Here is a 19436-nt window from a genome sequence, read left to right on the forward strand (position 1 = left end):
TTCAGCTTAATCAACAACTTTCAGAATTTAGGTTTTTGTTTTGTTTTCTAATTTTTTTCTGAATATGGGGTTCATAATTCAAAGAATCTAATCATTTGAGTTGCTACTACCAATACAGATGCAAGGTTTGTTTTTGGGTATTGAAAATATCGATAAAATCTGTGTCATCGTCTCATTTTGCCCATTCCTCTATGGGAACAAGAAAAAAAAACATTCAATACTCAATCACTTGCTGAATATCTAAAGCAAATTAAATTACTGAAATAATACCCTTCAACGCTGTTTCATCGTTAGCATAATCAACTTGTACCAAGTGGGACATGTTTGTTTTTGTTTTCCTTGATTCTGAGCCAAAGACAGTTTGGTGAAATTATTTTCTCAAATAAAGTGTACAATCTCCCGAGCAGTGTTCACAGGATAAACAAAGACGAGGCCTTTGCCTTGTTACCAGGGGGTTATTTGGATTCTTGCTGAACACTCGGTAAGTGTGTGTGTGTGTGAGGGAGACAGAGGCTGACTGCGTTCCTGGAAATGCCATTCCATTGGTCAAAGCACCATAGCAACATAGTTCCACCTATGACAGGGGAGCAGTCGGTGGTTTTTAAGGAGTGATGTGAAGCAGAAAGCTGCATTGAGGTTGGAGGCTGGAGGGGCTGGGGCTGCATGCGTGAAAGATTAGGGTGGGGGAGAAGTCTCGGGTCTGTTTTGGCCGGAGGCTCCAAACTCAAATTGAGATTCCACAACACGACCAACCTGTTGTTGACTGGTACAATGTACTGCATGTCTTTCACAACAGCAAAGGCTTCCGCTTTGGCTGACTGGAGATTTCAGGCTTCCTCTCCTCATTAGTTCTGCGCTTTTCAGAGCTGAATTCTGCCTTTGCTAAATAAGAAAGAAAAAAAAGAGTTTGAACACATAGTTGTGGGAAAGTGACAGAAACTTCTTAAAGACAAAAGCAACAAGCTTCTCAATACTACACAAACAACAATCTACAGACTGTTAACTGTTGCCACGGAAGTACAATGTGCCATTAATTGTCTACAGTTACACTTTGTATTGTTTCACTGATCTACAGGTGTTGTTACATTTGTGTAGTGACTTTCTGAAGATACTATAAACCTTGCACTTGAGATTCTAGGTTGTTAATAACTTTAACCAGGGCTCTAAGAAACAAAGAACAGGTTGCTTTACATGGATCATGCTTCTTCTTGTTCCTCAGTCACAAGACATCCCAGTTTTACTCAGTTTAGGCCTTTGAGTCCTTAGGAACGACTAGAAAATATAATCATTTGTGTGAATATGTTCCCATTCTTGTAAAGGCTGAAATGTTACCATCGGGATGAATGAGCATTTAACAAGTCACAGGCAGTGTTCGGACCATCTACAACCAAAACATTATTAGTCTAATCATTAACATGAACATATAAGAAAAAAATGTTCAAAACTCCAGATACTGTGAGAAAATATATGCACAGTTTATTGATAGATGCAAAAAAAAGCAGAGGCACACAAAATAATTCAAATCAACTATGCATTAGTTCAGGCCATGTTTTCCTTCTCCTCGTTAATAACAGTCAGTCATGGACAGAAACCGGCATGCAGGCGGTTTGTTTCTTGCAACACTAGTCTGTATTAGGAAATTTCTCTGTTGGAGATAAAAAAAAATTTGGTAAAGTGAAGCTTTCTCTGCTACTGAAAAAAAAAGAAACAGAAATTCCAGTGACTGCTACAGGGAAAGAAATGACATCATAAATACTTTTGAACTGCTCCTCATCATCATGGCTTTTGAAGACCTGCTTGGGCTCTTTTTATTTTTTTTATTTTTTAAATAGTTTATTTTCATTTCTTAAAAATCATCTACAAATCACTGTACAAGGTTGGTACTGGAACATTCTGTGAAAGGCCAGTTTCACAAAGAACGAGTCATCAGTAATATTTACATTTGGTTTGAGTCACTGTAACACATACAAGGAACAAAAGGCACTGAGACGAACGACTGAACATTTAAATATGTGACAAAATTAAGCGGGGCAGCGAAAAAACGGGGCATCCTCCGTTCAGTAGAGGCGATCTATTGCTGCCAATTGTTTTGCCGGGTAATACTTGAGGAAAATCGCTTTGATCGTTCTGACTAGTAAAGCAGTATCCACAGACATGAAAGAAGCTTGTGTTGGTTACACAGTGCAGCACTATGTGCCCATGACTCAACATAAGAGAGAGAAGGTGCAAAACAAGATTAAATCTGTAGGTGACCACATATTTTTCATTATCAAGCAATTAACCATATGCTGTAATACAGAAAATGTTAGCTGCACAATTAGACACAACATTACTGGCAGACACAGATTCAGGTTATGAATTATTATTCTACCTCGGTGTGTAAAATGTCTCCACTGTTATTTAATAAATACAAGACAGTGTGAAACAGGGAACTTTGGTAAGTATATTATGTGATTATGAACGCTCCGGTCTTCCTCAGCGTCACTGGTACAAAATGATTCTAGCCTTTATGTTTTCTCCATATTTATGGAACTTTTGAATGTACAGTTGAGAGTTTTTCACTTTTTTTTTTCCTGTTTGAAGCAGAACGGCAAAGGGTAGATGGCTAGTCTGATTCACAGCTCTCATGCACCATGAAGTAACACCAACAGGTTCACAGTTCTTTGAGAGGATCACACAATATCTGGACCAATCCGTAGTGTCTAGACATTAACTTTGACATTATTGGTCTTTCACATACGCACATTCACAAGTTCACACGCGACTTTAGCTCTGCTGACACAAGCTTTGAAACCTCAAAGTGAGCTGTCACTTCAGTGAGTAAAGCAGTTCAGCAGTGTGGCAGAGAGACAGAGGGTGAGCTGAGGAAAAGTACTGACAGCACAGCCAGTCCTCCAGCTCTGCGTTCCTCTCTGGCTCCAGGGAGCGCTCGGCGAACTTCATCATCAGCAGGGCCCTTTTCACGTCTAGCCAGTTGAGGAGGCCCTCATGTCGCGATCCGTCAACAAAGCCTCCCCCTCGTCTGCGTCTCTCCCACTGCTGCTCCATCAGGTCCTTCCTGGGGCCCCAAAGCAGGCTCTGCAGTATGCGCTTGGCCTCCTGGATATGAATGCGTTTGATGGGGTCCGGTTGGAGGAGGAGCTGGGCCAGCCTCTGGAGGCCCAAAGAGTAAAGGGAGACAGAGGGGACGGGAGGCAGGTCCTCACAGCGGTAGTCTTGTTCCTTCAGTGCTGGACTCATCTCAAATGGGTTGGGCTGGTGGAGGAGCTCATAGATCAAGATGCCTGTCTGGAACTCGTCAAATTTACGGTACTGAGCTGCCGAGACAATCTCGGGCGCCAGTCTGGCGTGGTCACGTTTGATGCGAGGGTCCCCGCTGATTGAGGTAGCGTCCTCAGAGGAGCGACGCTTGGCCTTGGCAAAGTTACTGATGAGGAGCCGGGGAAGGTGGCGCTGAACGTCTCCAATGCTGGCACCATTGCAACTGCTGCTGTCAGTGGTGGTCTGCTGAGTTAAATGGGATGGCCGGCGCTGATGTGGCACTAACAACAGGTTTTCTAGGCACAGGTCACGGTGCGTAACCCCATGCTCCTTCAAGTGCTCCAGGCCGTTGCAGAGCTGCAGTAAGAGAAAGCATACGCGGCGCTCGTAGATCTCCGGCTGGATCTTATGAAACCCTTCCCACTCCCGAACAAAGTCGGCTGCCGTCTGCTGAGGAATCTCAGAAGTGATGACCACCACTCGCTCTCGGTCTGTCTGTTGACCCTGCACAGATGCTGAGGGCTGAGGCAGAGAAGGAGCAGTTGCGTTAGGTAGAGAGACTTCATCTGAAGGCAGCATGCTTTGAGGTACACAGGCAAGAAAATGGCCACAATCCTGCTGGAGGTTAAAGTGAGAAGGGATGCTCTGCTGCACTGACAGACCATACAGATGACCCTGCTTGGCCTCGATGGACGGACTCTTGCAGATCTGGAGAGGCATGCAGAAAATCAGACACTCGTTAGTTAAGTTCCAAAGTCAACAACAGTCCAGTTCCTCGTCTCATTTCAGTGAAATCAGTGACATCATCATTAATATAGAATGCTTTCATACTACACTGCTTGTGTGTGTGTGTTGGCTTTAACAACGAGGAGCTGTCTGACTGTAAATCCTTCCAGGAATGTAAAGATTAATTTGGCCAAAAATTATTAAGCAAGACTGTGGGCAGCCAGACTGTGGCATAACACATAAAATACAAACAGCTGCTGCTTTGTACAGCAGTAATAATTTCAGCACAAGGATCAGTGAGACTGTATCCACACCCTACTCCCTCATTGTTTACACTAAATGCCTTGAAGGTTTGTGCTGTAAAGGGACCATCCTATCAGAAACTGTCTGATTTTTTACATCCTCATTCTACTTTGAAACGTTCAAACTCTTAAAAAGGCAATAATAGCCATGAGGCGAACTGTTCCCAAAACATCACAAGTGCAAAGCTTCAACAAAGCCAGGATGCACAACGGTTAACAGTGTTAGACCTGTTGACATCTGTACCACAGGGTTACTAGATTTAAACATCAGAAACAGGAAATTCAACATTCAATCAAACAGCAAGGACACAGAAAAGTTGGACATGGTTGTTTTTCTTAAAAATGAATGATTCTTAAGATCTATAAAAGTTAACGCTCTTTACATTTATAAATCGGAAATCTGTCATTCTGCAGGACAATTTCCTAATTAATTTCCTCCTCACACTTTGCGTTTACTCTCTTAACTCTACGTTGAACTGCGGTTTTGCACAGTCATCTCGTGCAAAAGCTGACATCAACACAGCATTGTTTTCTTGTACGTTAGCACTAAAAGCTCCAGTTTTCACTACTAAGTAAACACTACACGATGCCTTTAGAGATGGACTGACTTAGCATTTACAAACACGTGCCTCCACCTCATCGCTTCCGTAAACGTCCAGCTGCGCACTGCGGGCCAGGTTACAAAAAGTGAGAAGTGCATGACCAGCCACAACGTCATGAAGGCACACCTGGTGCCAGCAGTAGCAACGTAATTTTTTTACATGTGGATGATCCCTCCATTAGCTCTCCTATAGCTGCAAGTAGCCACATAACAGCACCTATGAGCTAACAGAGCTATAGTACACGTTTGTTTATTCATTAGGCTTAAAGTATTGGTGAAATAAAGACAGATAATGCCTTATTTAGAGGCTACATCGTCTATGGCTCCGTTCACTCCATTATATGGATCGTGAGTTATCTAAATATCTTCCGAAAGACGCCGACTTTCGCCAAACTGTTCTTGGTGAGTAGATAAACGTATTTCAGGCCATAAATAAGGTCTAGGTTTAAAAATACTGGAGTTCCCCTTTAAACTTAGCCCCAAAGCTGCATTTAACTACTGTCTGACTAACTAACTAAATATTTCCAACCACTGCTGGTTTAAAGTTGACATGTTCCAACAGCACAGTGGCTTTCACTGTGAAACCATCCCAGCAAATGCAAGGACAAAAGACCTGAAACTCTTAGTCACATGACCAACTAAACTGCTGTGTAGAAAATAATAAGTCTTCGCTGATTAGATAAAAGAAAAATTATGTCCTGATATCTCTTTATTCAAGTAAACATCTGGTGGTAAACAGTTGCCATTTTGTTTGCTCAGTATTATGGGATTACCTTCACAGCGTAGGAGTTGCTGGGGTCTGAGGCGCAGGCAGCAGAGTAGTACACAGCATCTCCTGCGTTGCAGCTCGGTTTGTTAGATGTGAGCCTGAACAGAGACCAGTTGCTCTCTTCAAACCTAAGTGGGTTCTTCTGGGAGCGGGTGAAGTGATCCTCGCATTTTAAAGCCAATCGCCGCAGAGACTCTGCATACAGGCCGCCCAGTTTGGAGTACACTCCTTCTCTACTGTCAATGTTACTCAGAAGGGTCTGGAGCTGCAGGCTTGAGCCGAGATTCAGTGCTGAGCCCGGCTCCGAAGCTGACAAAGGCGCGCTGAGCTGGGGCGAAGAAGAGCTAGTGATGCTACTTCGGCAGTGCACACCCAGGCGCCCCTGAATTTTGTGCGGCTCATCCAGCGTGCGGGACCTTGACGGTCGGCCCAGCGGGGAGTGACAGCGCTCCAGGGACTCGTTGGATGAGAAAACAGGTCGCGGATCAACAGGGCTGGATGGTAAACTGGAGCGGGAGCTGGCATCGACAGAACGACAAACGTTGTTCTCTGAGCCAGTGAACGGGAGACGTGGGTAGGCTCGGACGAAGGGTTTTCCATTTGCGCTATCTGGAGCTGACACAGTCCGGTTGACTATTTTCTTCTCTGGTAGAGGAGGTGGCTGGTTACTTGAGCTGTTAAAGGAGGGCGGATGAGGAGACCCTGGGGCTGAGGCCACTGGAGTTCTGGGAAATGGCGACGAACAAGACATCCGTGTAGCATCCCGAGAACCTAAGAAGGAAGGAAAAGCTCCATGAGCAGATCAACTCGGATTTGGGTCTGTATTGTTTGTGAAATTTCAAATTTTCTTTTAGCATTCTGATTTGCATTAAAAAGATGAAAATAAAAACTCAATTTTGCCTGACAAAAAAAAAAAAATGGAATAACATAAAAACATGTTAAACATAAAATTCACACAGTATTTCCTTCATATCTCAGAGTCCTTGCAGGTTAATATCTGTTAACCTAACAGTATCTAAAGATTCACACTTTCCTGAGTGACATCTATGCATCTGATACATTCACTATACACATTCTGTCACTGCTCAGCCACAAAACATACCTTGTTTCCAAAAAAGAGCTGGAAATATCCACAATCTTGAGTTCAAGTCAACACTCAAAACATCTTCCATCCAATTATGATCCATTTATCAATTAAAGACTTAAAGCTGGAATTTGACATTACACTAAAAGAGACAGACACTGGGATAATTGTGCGATGCAGTCTTCAATAACTGCTTTTACAGTAAGGAGGAGACTAAGGGGGAGAAAAAGTACTCCAAAGGATGTAGCCAAGCCCTTTTTCCCTCGTTATCAGAGTCCATAATTATCTCTTCAAACAACATTGCCCAGGAAATTGCAGACATTACAAGCATCTGAGCACCACCGCGGTTTAAAGCTGATATGCCAAGCAGAGATGCCCCTCATTCTGAGCCACGTCTCAGGTTTGTAAAGTGTAGGAATCTTGAATCAAGTTTTAAGAGTGTAGCAATCCCTAAGTCTGTTATGAAAAGAAAACCCAGTCAAAACAAATTGTGTGAGCACTCCATGAAAGAGGAACAAAAGAGATAAGCTGACAGACTAACCTTGCAGCGCTCGCTTGTTGCTCAGTCTCATTCCAAATGAAGAGACTTCTTTTTCCATTTAAATCTTAACAAAGAGCAAGACAACCAACTTTCACGAGGCTTATAGGTGGCAGATACTGCAGTGGACTCGCGGCGCATGTTTCTGTTGGAATAAATCCCCTTAACTGGACTAAATTCAGTGAGGAACTTACCATTGTCAGCGGTCAAGCTGTCAGTGGAGGCAGCCGGTAGGCTGGCGCTGCCCAGGCCCTGTAAGGATGATGTAGGGCTCTCTACTGACCCTCGTTGGCTGCAGCGGTCCAGCTCCATGTTGCTGCCACTAATCTTCGTACTCACTCTGTAAAGGAAAAAAAGAAATCATGGGTAAATTAATGAAAATGAAATGCGCTCCCCCTCCCGCGTCCTGAGGTAGCTGCTCTGTTGGTTTGCTGCAGACATACGTATCTTTCGGTGCATCTGTTTTTTAAATGTGGAACTGATTCACTTCCTCTTGCTTATTCGATCTGCATTGTGCTACTGATAATTCCAGGGGAAAGAGTATATTGTTTAATCTCAAATGATGACGAAGCACTGTCAGGAGTGGTTTCACTTCCTTGTTAGAATGATGCACTTCTTTATTCAGAGCTGATTTATTGCTGCAACAAACAAGCCCTTTCAATAACAATACAATGCACTTTGAAAACTGGTAAACTTGATAAGGCGACCAGTCATATCTCAACCTACAATGGGACAGTGTAACTTCTGCTGAATTTTGACCACAAGTATCCAAACAAAGCATAGCACGTTGGCGTTCTGCACATTTCCTATAATTCCGTAAAGCTGCATTTACCTCTTTTTTGTAAGTGGGTAAGGGCAGTCACAACCTTAAAACCACTGAAAAAAATGGTGTAAAGCAGGACTTTCATTTGTTGTTGGAGTATAAAATACCATTTTCCTATGTGAATATGGAACAAGGGTTGTTATTACTTTTCATATGCAAGGAGGAAGCTTTGCCTTTCTTGTCTTTAGCATCCTGGCTGCCATGATGGTCTCTTGTAATGTCAATGAAAACTGTTCATGAGTAGCATTTCAATCAAGGTGACCAATTAGGCTGAGTGACAGCCATTCACCAGTCTCATTATACACGTTAATGGCCCAGGGAAGCAAGGTCCCACTCTTTCCCTTCATCTCTCATTCCTCTCTTCCATCACTAAATGACTCCTCTATCCATTTGTCCACGAGCCCTTAACTTTAATTCCAACATAAATCAGCAAACAAACAGACGAGAGGAGAGAAGAAGAGGAGCGTGCGCGAAGACAAAGGGTTAGGTATTCACGGTGGGCAGCTAGCTAAAGGATCCACGATCATTTCACAGACAAAAGAGCCACGATGAAAGGCAGTGGAAGTGCTGAGACATGGGAAAAATTGTAATGGGTGCAGGGATTATGAGTCTCTGTGCATGTGTGCGAGCCTGTCTCGCTCTAAATCTCACAGATTTGTATCTAAAACAAGAGATTTTCCTTAATGAAAAAAAAAAAATTGTCATTGCTTATGTGCTGTGGAGGATGTGCAGAGATCGATGAGTTTTCTAAGGAAAGGCATGAAAAGACAGATCAGTATAGTTTGATTAATGTGTCAGTTAAAGTCACAATTAATTGACAATTAGGTCTGTTCTTCCTGTGCTTGGAATGCCCAGTTTTAGCCTAAACATCCTGTCAGCATATTTCCCCAGGGAAGTAATCACCTTCTTTCACAACATGTGATACCACGAGCTCCCTGGTAAACTTGTCAGACAGGCCACGACAGCAGCCGAGATTTAGAATATAAACAGTCAAGTTACAGTAAGTAACACCCTCCATCTGTTTACACATGCTCTACCCTGGTGTTGTACTAATAAAGTAGAACTGCAGGAACTGGGCAAGCTTTAAAAAGAGACAGGAGTTACATCTAACTGGTTAAGAATAGCAGAGCAACAGAGTCACAAACTAAAATTGTAGTAGAGCTGTTGTTGTGCATCCCACAACTGGTTTCACCTACTTATTTAGACTGTTTTTTTCTGTGGTGTATGTTTATTTATAAAATGATGCGACCTGAGAAGCCCACATCTTTTGGGTGTACAAAAGTTCACATGCGCCCATGCAAAAGTACACATTGGATTACTTGTGTTATTAAGACTTAACAATCTTTTTTAGTTATATCCTAAGCTAGTAATACAGCATTAAGCATAATAGCTGATGCAAAATCAGAATTCAGTGTTTGTTTCAGCAAGTTAAGTAGAAAATCAGGCTGGCTCGGCTATTACTCTGCCTGTGATGTACAGATGGTTGAGATGCACACCTGAAAAAAATGCAGTGAATGTAGAGGAACTGAGTGAAATGTGCTTGTGGTGCCATCACATTAGATATGATGTAGACTCTTGTGTTCTTTTCATATAAACACTGACAGAGGGTAGAATTAATCGCATGTCTGCTGAGCTGGATTACATTTTATCCTTCTTGTTGTGCAACCCCTATACATTACAATACAGTGTAGAGAAGAAAGACACCCATTGTTTCTTTCCCCTGACTGTAGGACAGTTACCATGGTTATGCAGTCATATAAACCAAAGATCCATTAATGTTTGACACAAATCCTCGTTATCTTTTGCAAATGGCTCCAGGCGTGCTTCGTGATCTACCCCTCCAACAACCATCCCATTTTCTATACTGCAGCCCACTTACATTTATATTCAATTTATACAAGTCCAGCATCTATTTTACTGATCATAATGTTCATCTTACCACCATTTCAGTTATAAAGAGCTAAAATAGGAAATAACTGAAGCAAGATGGAAAAACAATACTATAAATTTCAAGATATGTTAAGGTACAGGTGTGTTGTAGCTACTTAGAGCCTGATAAAAGTGTGAAAACGCAGAGGCCTCTGCTAACCTGAAAAAAACCCCAAAAAACAAAAAGCACACTCTCTTACAAGACTATCATCGTTTCCCTTCAATAGACAACTCATAAAACTATGTGTCAATATCTGTGTCCAACTCAAGCCACTTATGTGAAAGTAGCAGTTAGGTGCCTACCTCATACTGCAGAAGCAGAAGTCCTTGTCGGGCAAATGGGCACACAAAATAGTCCTGGATCAGACCTGTGGCTTTCTACAGCCCTGCCATGTGTAGTAACACAACCCTGGTTCCACACGAGTCATGTGTGTATTTAAAGTGTCTCAGCAGGCAACAGAATCCATTAGATGCAGGGCATTAAAGCTCTTGTTTTTTCATATTTAGCATTCACTGAAGCAACTACCAATTCACTTTAGAGTAGCTTGAAGTCTGTCAGGCAGCAACAAGATGCTATCTGCTCTGCTGCAGAAAACGGATCAGGAAAGCTTTGCGGAGGGAGGGGCAGACCATCTTGGAACACTGGTTTATAGAGCAAAAAGCAGTTCAAACCCAAGTCAAACTCTGTGGACTTGAATCCACGTGGCTGATCTATAAATTCTACTTCTATTGGTGGCAAGTGATTGCCAAGATGGGACAGTTTGGGAGTTGCCAGGGGCAACAATCTGTTCACTTCACTGTTGGCACGCCTTCCGTGTTAAAAAGAGTGCTTGAACACACATTTGTGCATGATGTAGGAACATGTAGACGTATTCACTGAGGTTGATCTACCACATGCTGTGGTGGTTGACCTGCAACGGTGAATAAAAGAACAAAAATGTGTCTCTGGGAAGCATAGTTTTTAAACCATATGTGGTTTTAAATGATTCAGAGAATCAAAATGCTGCTTCAAAGAAGGGTGGGTGTTTGGGGGGGGGCACGTACTGAGCCTTATTGTGACAAATGTTTTTCCATTCCCCAAGCAAATAAGAGTCCAATTTCTGCCAATCATATCTAAATAAAAAGCTTTGACAGCTTCACTGACAATATTTAGATTCCCGGCAGTATTTTGTCTCCTGTGGACGCCTGGTGTCTAGGGACACTTGTTGATTAAACACAGTAAACCCACTGATAAATCCAGAAAGCCAAATCTGTCGCTGGGTGGCTAAAGGCATGTTCCCACATGTGTCTCAACAAGGTATTTTTATCAGCCCAGAATGCTGGCAACACATAGCATGAGAGATGGGTCCGTACTAGAATTACCACAAACATAAGGGCCCTTGAAACGTGATCAGCAATTTGACAGTTAGATGTACTCCAGTAAGCTTTTGCTGAGTGTACTGTCGCTCGATAAAACATCTGTTTGTTTTGAGGAAGTTGCAGTGGTGAGTTACAACTCATCCCGCCGTCCCAGAAAAACCAAAGTTTATTTTCAGGGGATCATTTGATGTTGTAATAACTCCAACACGCTTCCCTTTTTCTGCTTTAGGTAGCTGACTCACACAGTAGAACGTATTCTTAGCCTCATGGAGACTCAGTAAAGGCGAGATTAAATACACATAACAAGTTGCAAAAATAAACAGGATGTTCATTTCAGCAGAAACGGTCAGACTACAAGAATCTGTAGAGTATGGCGACAAGGGAAATATGTTCACCAATTTGCTTAAGGGGGTGTCTGGGCACATCAGTAAATAGCAGTAATTAAGACTTTTTTTATTTTTAATTTTTAAACAATTGTGTCTACTGCACAGCAAACAGAACTAATCTAAAGCTATGTGACAGAGTAGTGGACCATCTACCAGATCCATTTTGTGTGATAATTAGAACTGAAGAACTCACAGTGCCAGCATGAATAGAACAAGGCATGCATTGAAGATTATGCCCAACAGTATGAATGATCACAAGGCGTTAGAATGGAAGCTGATTCATGGCTGAATAACGATGCACTGAAAGGAGAAGACACTAAGATTCGCGTGGAGATGGCTGCAGTAATGTCCAATCAGAGGCAATGCACTATAACCTATTCAGTAAGCAGCACCACTGTCACATATACACCATATATACCACCCCCCACAGTGTTGTGGCTAAGGTACTGACTATTAAAGCTCATGCTAGTCAAAGGTACAGAATAGAACAAAATGGTCTCAAATGTCTGCTAGTGTCTAATATGTGTTTGTGTGTCCACTAGAGTTTCTTTCACAAGCATAAAGGGTAATTATGTTGCTCTCTTCAGTAAGAATTTTAGATATTAAAAGCCAATTATCTGGTCATAACATCAACAGAGAGGATTTTGCATCTATCATTATTTTCAGTTGCTCTGAACTATTTAAAAAATAGCATAAGTTTAAAACTGCAAAATTAATATCTTTATGACTTGTGTTTATTAGTGATAATGGGCAAGCAGCAGTACAGCCTCAGATGGCCTCTGTTAACTTCTACTTGGCTTTTCATCTTTGCCAAGACAGTTGATTACAACATGATTAACTTAAAATGAAGATTTCTTTGAGTCTTGCTAAATATGGACCCCCTGAGACGCTATGTTAGTGTTCTATCCTGTTTGAGGGTTAATAACAAAGTGTAAATTCCAGACAAGAAGTTCTTTGTTATCCTTACCTGTAGAGTTTAGGAGGGGGAGGTGGTGGATTGGAGTCATTGTTGGCAGCTCCCTTTCCTGCTGCCAGCAGCTCTGATGAGCCACCATGCAGCGGTTGCTTGGCTGGCATGCTCCTGTTATGCTTGCCCTCCTCCTCTGTGCTGGTGCCCTTAGTTCCCCCCTGACAGGCACCATTGTTCGGGGCAGCTGGGGGGGCCGTGCCTGGCTCTGTCATTGGAGGGGGGCTGCTGTGGGGCTTCCAGTCCCTGGCCTCCTTCCAGACAGCGGCACTATTGACCATTCCTGTCACCAGAGAGGTTGCCTCTGGGCTGGCAACTAGCTGCTGCTTTTTCTCCATCCCTGTTCGCCCTCTCTCTTCCTCTTCCTCTTCTTCCTCAATGCGGCAGTTCCAACTACAACTACGGAGACTGGGCTTATGCCACGGATCAGATGCTGCACTCTGATTTTCAGCAGGGACCTTGAAGTGGCCCTCATTCGCAGGGACAAGGAAAAGCATGGGGAGTTCGGGGAGCTGGATGGGAGATGAAATGGACGGTGAGAGGCTGGAGGTGCCCAGTTTGGGAAGTTCAGGAAGAGGAACTGGAGAAGATATGGATGAGAGACTAGAGGTGCCCAGTTTTGGAGAGCGGATGCTCCTTTTCGGTGGAATAGGTGGACTAGATTGGGGTTTGGTGTGCTGGGTGGGGGGATGGGAAGACTCTGTGCCCAGAGAGGATGTGCTGCAGGTGGGGCTGGGCCAACGGAAGGCTGGGTTGCTGGGGTCTTTATGTGCTGTAGGGCTGAAGTGACACTGAGTGCTGATGGCTGAATCTGGGCTGCTCAGATAGAAAATTCTGTTGTTTTCCTCCGTGTGAGCAGCCACTACAGTAATGGTGGCCCGCTGGCTTTCTTTGGACTGTTCAAGCTCAGAGCAATGGGACTGCCGAGTCTGGTTTGGGGACTCGGGATGGGACTGAAGTCCATTTCCTTCTGGCCTCCGCTTTTTTTTGGTGCTCTCAGCGTAAATGGGTTCTGAGACCACCCTACCATCAGGAAAATTGGGAATTGACTGCGGGCTACCTATGGCTGGTGAGCCTTGTGGACTACCCGACCCGCCTCGTCTTCCTAACGAGTCTTCGGGCCCAGTAAGTGAATCCGTACTGCTACGATAAGAAGAGGAGTCTGATGAGCTGCTCTGTTTAGACAAGATGGGAACAGAGTGGAGGGCATTTTTGCTGGTGTGGTTTGTAGTATCCACACTTGAGGCTGTTGTGTAAGAAGTGGTAGAAGTGCTGAATGTCTTTGTGATAACACTGGTGCCACCACCACTGCTTACACCATTGCTATGAACTTTGGCAGGACTAGAGGGAACAATATCCACTGACAAGGGTATCTCCACAGATCCCTCACGGGACACATGATTTGTCCTGGCAGTCACAACACCTCCATTGTAAGTGCTCTTGGTCACGGCTGTACTATTTTGCTGCCTGTGAGAGTCTTCATTGGAATTTTTCTTTAACCCCTGAGAACCCCTTCCTTCCTCTTGGCTGACAAAGATATTACTAATGATCATGGAGTCTTTGGGCAGGATACTGGGGGACAACGAGATGCAGTTGTTGTAGTCGATATTGGCATCAGGACTCCGAAGAACAACATCTTTATGGGCCTTGTTACAGCCATTGTCATCAATGTAAAGCGGTGGCAGGTTCAGGAGCTTCTTCAGGGCCATCCGGTCAGCTGGGCTCTTTGTGGTATCCTGCTACAAAAAAACAAGCTCCCATTAGGAAAAATCATGACACAAGGTTCAACAAAAAAGCAACATTCTAGAAACTCACCTGCTCTACGTTCATGTTGACGTCTTTTGGCTCGCTGGTGTCGAGACTCATCATGGTGGGTTTGACAGCGATGGTCGGCTTGCTGTAGGGTGAAGTTATTCCAGCTTCTTCATCACCCTTCAAAAAAGCTGCTGGCTTGCTGCCATCTGGGACGCCGACAGTCTTGTGCGCGCTGAGCGGGTGGAAGCAGTTCTTACAGGAGCCAGGTTTCCACACGTGTTCTGCAAAGTCACTGCACGCTGACATCTTCGGTTTACTAAAGAGTGTTTTGTCAGTGGTGGCTGCGAAGGTATCTGGTAGATGGAGGATGAAATCTCATGGCTGATCCACAGAACATCACAATACGGCGATAACAAGAGGACAGAGAGAGAAGAGGGAGGTGCGTTAATAGTATCAAGTCAGTAAGTCAACGCTGTACCAAAATCATGCGTCTTAGAGAGCAAATAAAACTGAGTTACATATAAACAATGACTTTTCTCAAACTGCTTGAGAGACAGCTAATTTAGCCTAGTGATACAGCAATCTGACAGACTGGATCATTTTCATGTTAAGTGAGAGAACAGGTGTCAAATGGAAAATAAATATTCTTGTTTTATAAATCTGAGATTTTAACAATTAATAAATAAAATTCTTAAAATACCCTACACTACATAAAGACATTGAGAAATAAGTTGAGGGTGACAAGTGTTTCCCAAGCTCACCGAAGGCCTCGAGATGAGGATTTAAGTGTTGTCCATGGATGTAATTCTAGAAGACCTAATATATGCTGTGCTACATGTTCCCATGGCCTCCTAAATTAGAGGGCATGTGGTATCTGCTCAACCAAAAGGCTGGCTGGTGTGATCCCAGCAACATAAAAGCCCTCAAAAGAGTCCTCTGCAGCCCCCGACGAGCTAGAAGAAGACGGAGGAGCCTCAAGCATCCCGGAGGTCGGAATGTCAGGAATGTCTAAAGGCGCAAGTCTCACTGGGGTGAATCTCACACCCACGACAACCTCCCCTCCCCCTTTTTGCACACAAACATGCACCCAAATCTCCCCCTCCACATGTGTGTCCTCCTACCCCTCACAAACAAAACTGAGCTCCACAAACACACTTCCTGTGACTCTCTGCCCTGTTTAACTGGACTGACAGCAAGGTGATCGACAGCATTTCAGAGATAATTTGCTTCCTTGCAACTAGTGGTCCCCTTAATGGTCTTTACACAGCGTTAATTGCCTCTCAACAAGGTGCTGCAATGACATGCACAAGAATTACCTCATTATTTATACTGACTATCTGGATAAAAACTGGAAGAGGTGAAGTAAAGACAAAAACAGTTCATGTACTTAATTTCAATGGTGCATTTAGGCTCCGTGACTTGGGATTCGCTTACAAAATATAAATTACATGAAATAATATGCATTTGAGACTTGTTTGCGTGATTTGACCCTGATAATTAATGGCACCAGTAACACAATCTTGCGATCGACTAATCCTTTAGTGGACATAAGGAGTTTTCCTATTGGCAAAGATAATGTATGTTTACATTTTTCTTTGTTCTGTCTGACTTAGTTGGAACAGGAAAGCACCCACTAGCTCATTGTTTGTTTAACCGTTCCTGCGACAACAGAGGAAGCTGAGCCTTGCCTAACACCTTGTGGCATTGTGCATGAGTCATGAAAAGATGATGAGAGAGACACGTAGATTATTGGGATAGTACTGCCTCTGAGAGCAGACTTCTGCCAGTCCTTAAGAAGAGTGAGAGGACTTCCGAAAAATGCCATATTTTAGGACCATCTGCATTTGCCAGAAAAGACAGAGACACACTTCAAACTGTACTCTAGCTTTTGTTCAGCCCTGCTTGTTTGAACAGAGATAGACCCCCTCGCCTACATTCCCCACTCCTTCTCAAGCTCAAGGTCCAATATTTCTCACTTCCTCTCGTAAAACAGCAACACACACACACAGGGCAGAACAACCTAAAATTCCACCAGAAATCAGGAGCGGAGGGTGGATGTTGGTCTGGTGTGGAATTTACAGTTTTGGGCCACTTCTCGAACTGTATGAACCTGGAAATGACCAGCCCCACTCCTTATATCGCATTAACCAGGTGACCACTAGAGGTCTCAAAACACGTGTGGTTTTATTGGGAAATAAAAACACTACCTTAAACCAGGGTTCTCTATATTATTTCCACTGCTTGAAACCAAAGTTCTACATTTCTTACCCTAAATTAACAAGCCATGTAGCAGATGATTTAACCGCCCCACTGATAGAGTGACCAAAAGATGAGATTAGGGTAAAAGGTTAGATTAACGTAAACAAGCAAGCGGCAGACGCATTGTGATCCCCATCTTAAGAGGTAACACACTCCAACCTTCATAAAGTTTAGGTCATCTGAAAGTCGCTGTGATCCACGCACTTCTTTTTTTTTTTTAAGGGAACTGCTGAGCCACGTTAAAGAAAAACTTAATTGGATGCCATTTCCGCTGAGAAACAGTCCAGTCATTCATGATCACAATAATTGGACGACCCAGTCCACGTTACAGTCCGATAAGCAGGCCACATCAGTGTGCAGTCACTCACTTTGAATTCTTTTTTACGAGCTGCATTTGTCACGCCTGCTCGCGCACACAGCCCGTTCATTCATTAAGGGGGCACAACCTGTTATTTGCGTTATAGTTTTTTTTTTGGGAGGGGGGGTTCCGCGAAAACTTCTCGCAAAACTTCCAGCTCAGAGGAGTTTATTCGCATGTTTAAAAAGCATCTGTTTGGGTGTTCATTAGACTTAAACCCAACACCCCCACATGTTTTGGCTTGAGCCCCCGTTTCTAGATGGGATAGACGAACCTTTGGTTCAACATTTTGTCTTGAGTGTTTCCAGATTTCATTCAAGCGAGTTATTGTCGCAGAAAAAAAACATATTTGCCTTTGTAATCGGAGGTAATTTGCGGAAATATATCATCTGTGATCTGCATTACCTAAACAAATTCGTTAGACGTATAACGCTGACAAAATTGGTTCCACCTGCATGACTGACTTTATTTTCTGATTTATTATCAGGTGTATGAGAGGGAAATAAAGCAGAAAAGACGTCTGCTACAATGCAATCGTTCGGCCAAGGTTATCTACTGCCTGCTTACCTGCTTGGACTTTCTCCTCCGTGGCAACACAAAAGCTTTATCCCAAAAAGAAAAAAATATGAACGGAGATAATCGACACAATTGTATCGTGACTGTTGCTTTGATGCCCGTCTGTCCTCGCGTATTCCACAGGCGACAGGTTCCAGACACCGGAGTCTGTTGTTGCAGGCTGGGTTTGGCTGCTGGCAGGCGTACTGCTGTTGCTGCTGCTCTGTGCAGAGGTGGAGTGCTGCTGGAGCAGAGCAGAAGTCCTCTGCAGCAGCGTGGGGAGAGCGCAAGGAGGTGGGAGGAGCTCTTAACCAGCCGTGCAGTCTGGCCAGTGTGGCCACTGCTTTTTGATTTTGATTTTTTTTTAACTAAAACTCACATGCTGCTTGTTGTCATCATTTTGAGTTGTCTAGCACGTCACAACAGACAAGATGCAACTCTAAACTGCAAAGCATACTCCAAAGGAAAATCTAATACTTCTTGGTTAAAAAGCCCATTGACATTTGAAGGTTTATTCTGCATGCAATCAGTCTTGATCAGAGGGCCCTTTGAAGTGGGGTGACTGCATGTGTACAAGGTTCCCCTTCCCTCCTGCTCCCCCTCCCAGGACTGCTCCTGCTTCTGTTCATCATGGCAAATTGGTGACAGAGTGATAGAAAAACACACTGCTGCTGCCTCAGAGCCAGGCTGGACCCCTGCTGGTTTTCATCACTGGCAGCAAAAGGAGAGGCAGAGCTCAGGGACTGACAAACACAGCCAGAGTGTTGGATGAAACCAGTCATGCATGGAGATTAACCTTTTGACTGGGCTTTTTTTTTGTCTACTGAGAAATAACACCAAAACAAAGTGTCATCTGCTGGTTATTTGATATAAACACCTAAAAAAACTTTGGAAAAAGGTCTGTTTCGTGTCGTCTTATTTGTCTTCTCATTAGTTCATCATTGGGGTGGCAAAAAAGGCAGAAAAACTCAATACTGGATTGTTTTCAGAGATCCCACAGATGTGGTGTACTTCCTGTACATGGTCACATCAATGCATATGAATTGATTGGACACAGAACCCATCAGTTTCCTGAACGTCATACAAAGATTTATGGAGAGAAGAGACAATCAGCATAAGTGGCACAGCAGAGACTCGATCCAGGAAAAGTGATATCTTTTACAAGGCCACCTGTTGTATTTGAAAAGAGCTGCAAACCTCTCAAGAGGATTAAAGATTTGTTGCATTACATCTATTTTTGGCAGAGCAGAGGACGTCATAATTCTGTAAATGGGAAGATTCAAATGGCTTGTGCATCTCAAAAACATGTGGGATGATGCTTGGGAAACTTTTAAATGCATTCTGCCATTAGATGTGGCTCATGAAGGTAACAATGCAAAAGACAAAAAAATATTTGAGAAATTGTTGTGGGAAGTCTTGTATGCCATTCTTATTGATGTTAACGTGTGCTGAGAATTTTCTTGGTAACTTTATGTGGTGTCATTCTGCAAAGTCAAAGGAAGAGCTGCCATATAAAACTCAGATGCTGTGGGAACATCCAGCATAGAGAAGCTCAGCAGAGGGGTGAGATCATTTCAAATACTGCAGTGTTACATACAACCATTCCCTCAGTCAAGAAGATGAATTAAATAATGTCAGAAAATTTGGATTTATTTGTCGAGATTTTTCCTTGCATCCCATTCAATATTCATTAAATCATCTGGACTTATTATAAATTCTGTATTAAATATTGCTGATGAATTGATGCCATTAGCCTGCACATAT

At 43.3% G+C, this 19436-nt stretch overlaps 1 protein-coding gene across 1 annotated transcript; it reads right to left on the reverse strand.

The window, feature by feature from the left end:
* Window positions 1-1451: 1451 nt before the first annotated feature.
* On the reverse strand, window positions 1452-17922 carry LOC140276700 (inactive tyrosine-protein kinase PRAG1-like). Its single transcript, XM_072371500.1, has 6 exons — window positions 17685-17922; window positions 14561-14881; window positions 12746-14481; window positions 7476-7621; window positions 5664-6430; window positions 1452-3969 (listed from the first exon to the last, which is right to left on the reverse strand). Exons 2-6 carry the CDS (start codon window positions 14804-14806, stop codon window positions 2809-2811), a joined length of 4056 nt encoding a protein of 1351 aa, XP_072227601.1. The 5' UTR covers window positions 14807-14881; window positions 17685-17922; the 3' UTR covers window positions 1452-2808.
* Window positions 17923-19436: the final 1514 nt, after the last annotated feature.

The sequence above is a fragment of the Leuresthes tenuis genome, unplaced genomic scaffold, assembly GCF_036924035.1.
Source record: "Leuresthes tenuis unplaced genomic scaffold, fLeuTen1.0.hap1 SCAF_19, whole genome shotgun sequence".
Classification (NCBI taxonomy): domain Eukaryota; kingdom Metazoa; phylum Chordata; class Actinopteri; order Atheriniformes; family Atherinopsidae; genus Leuresthes; species Leuresthes tenuis.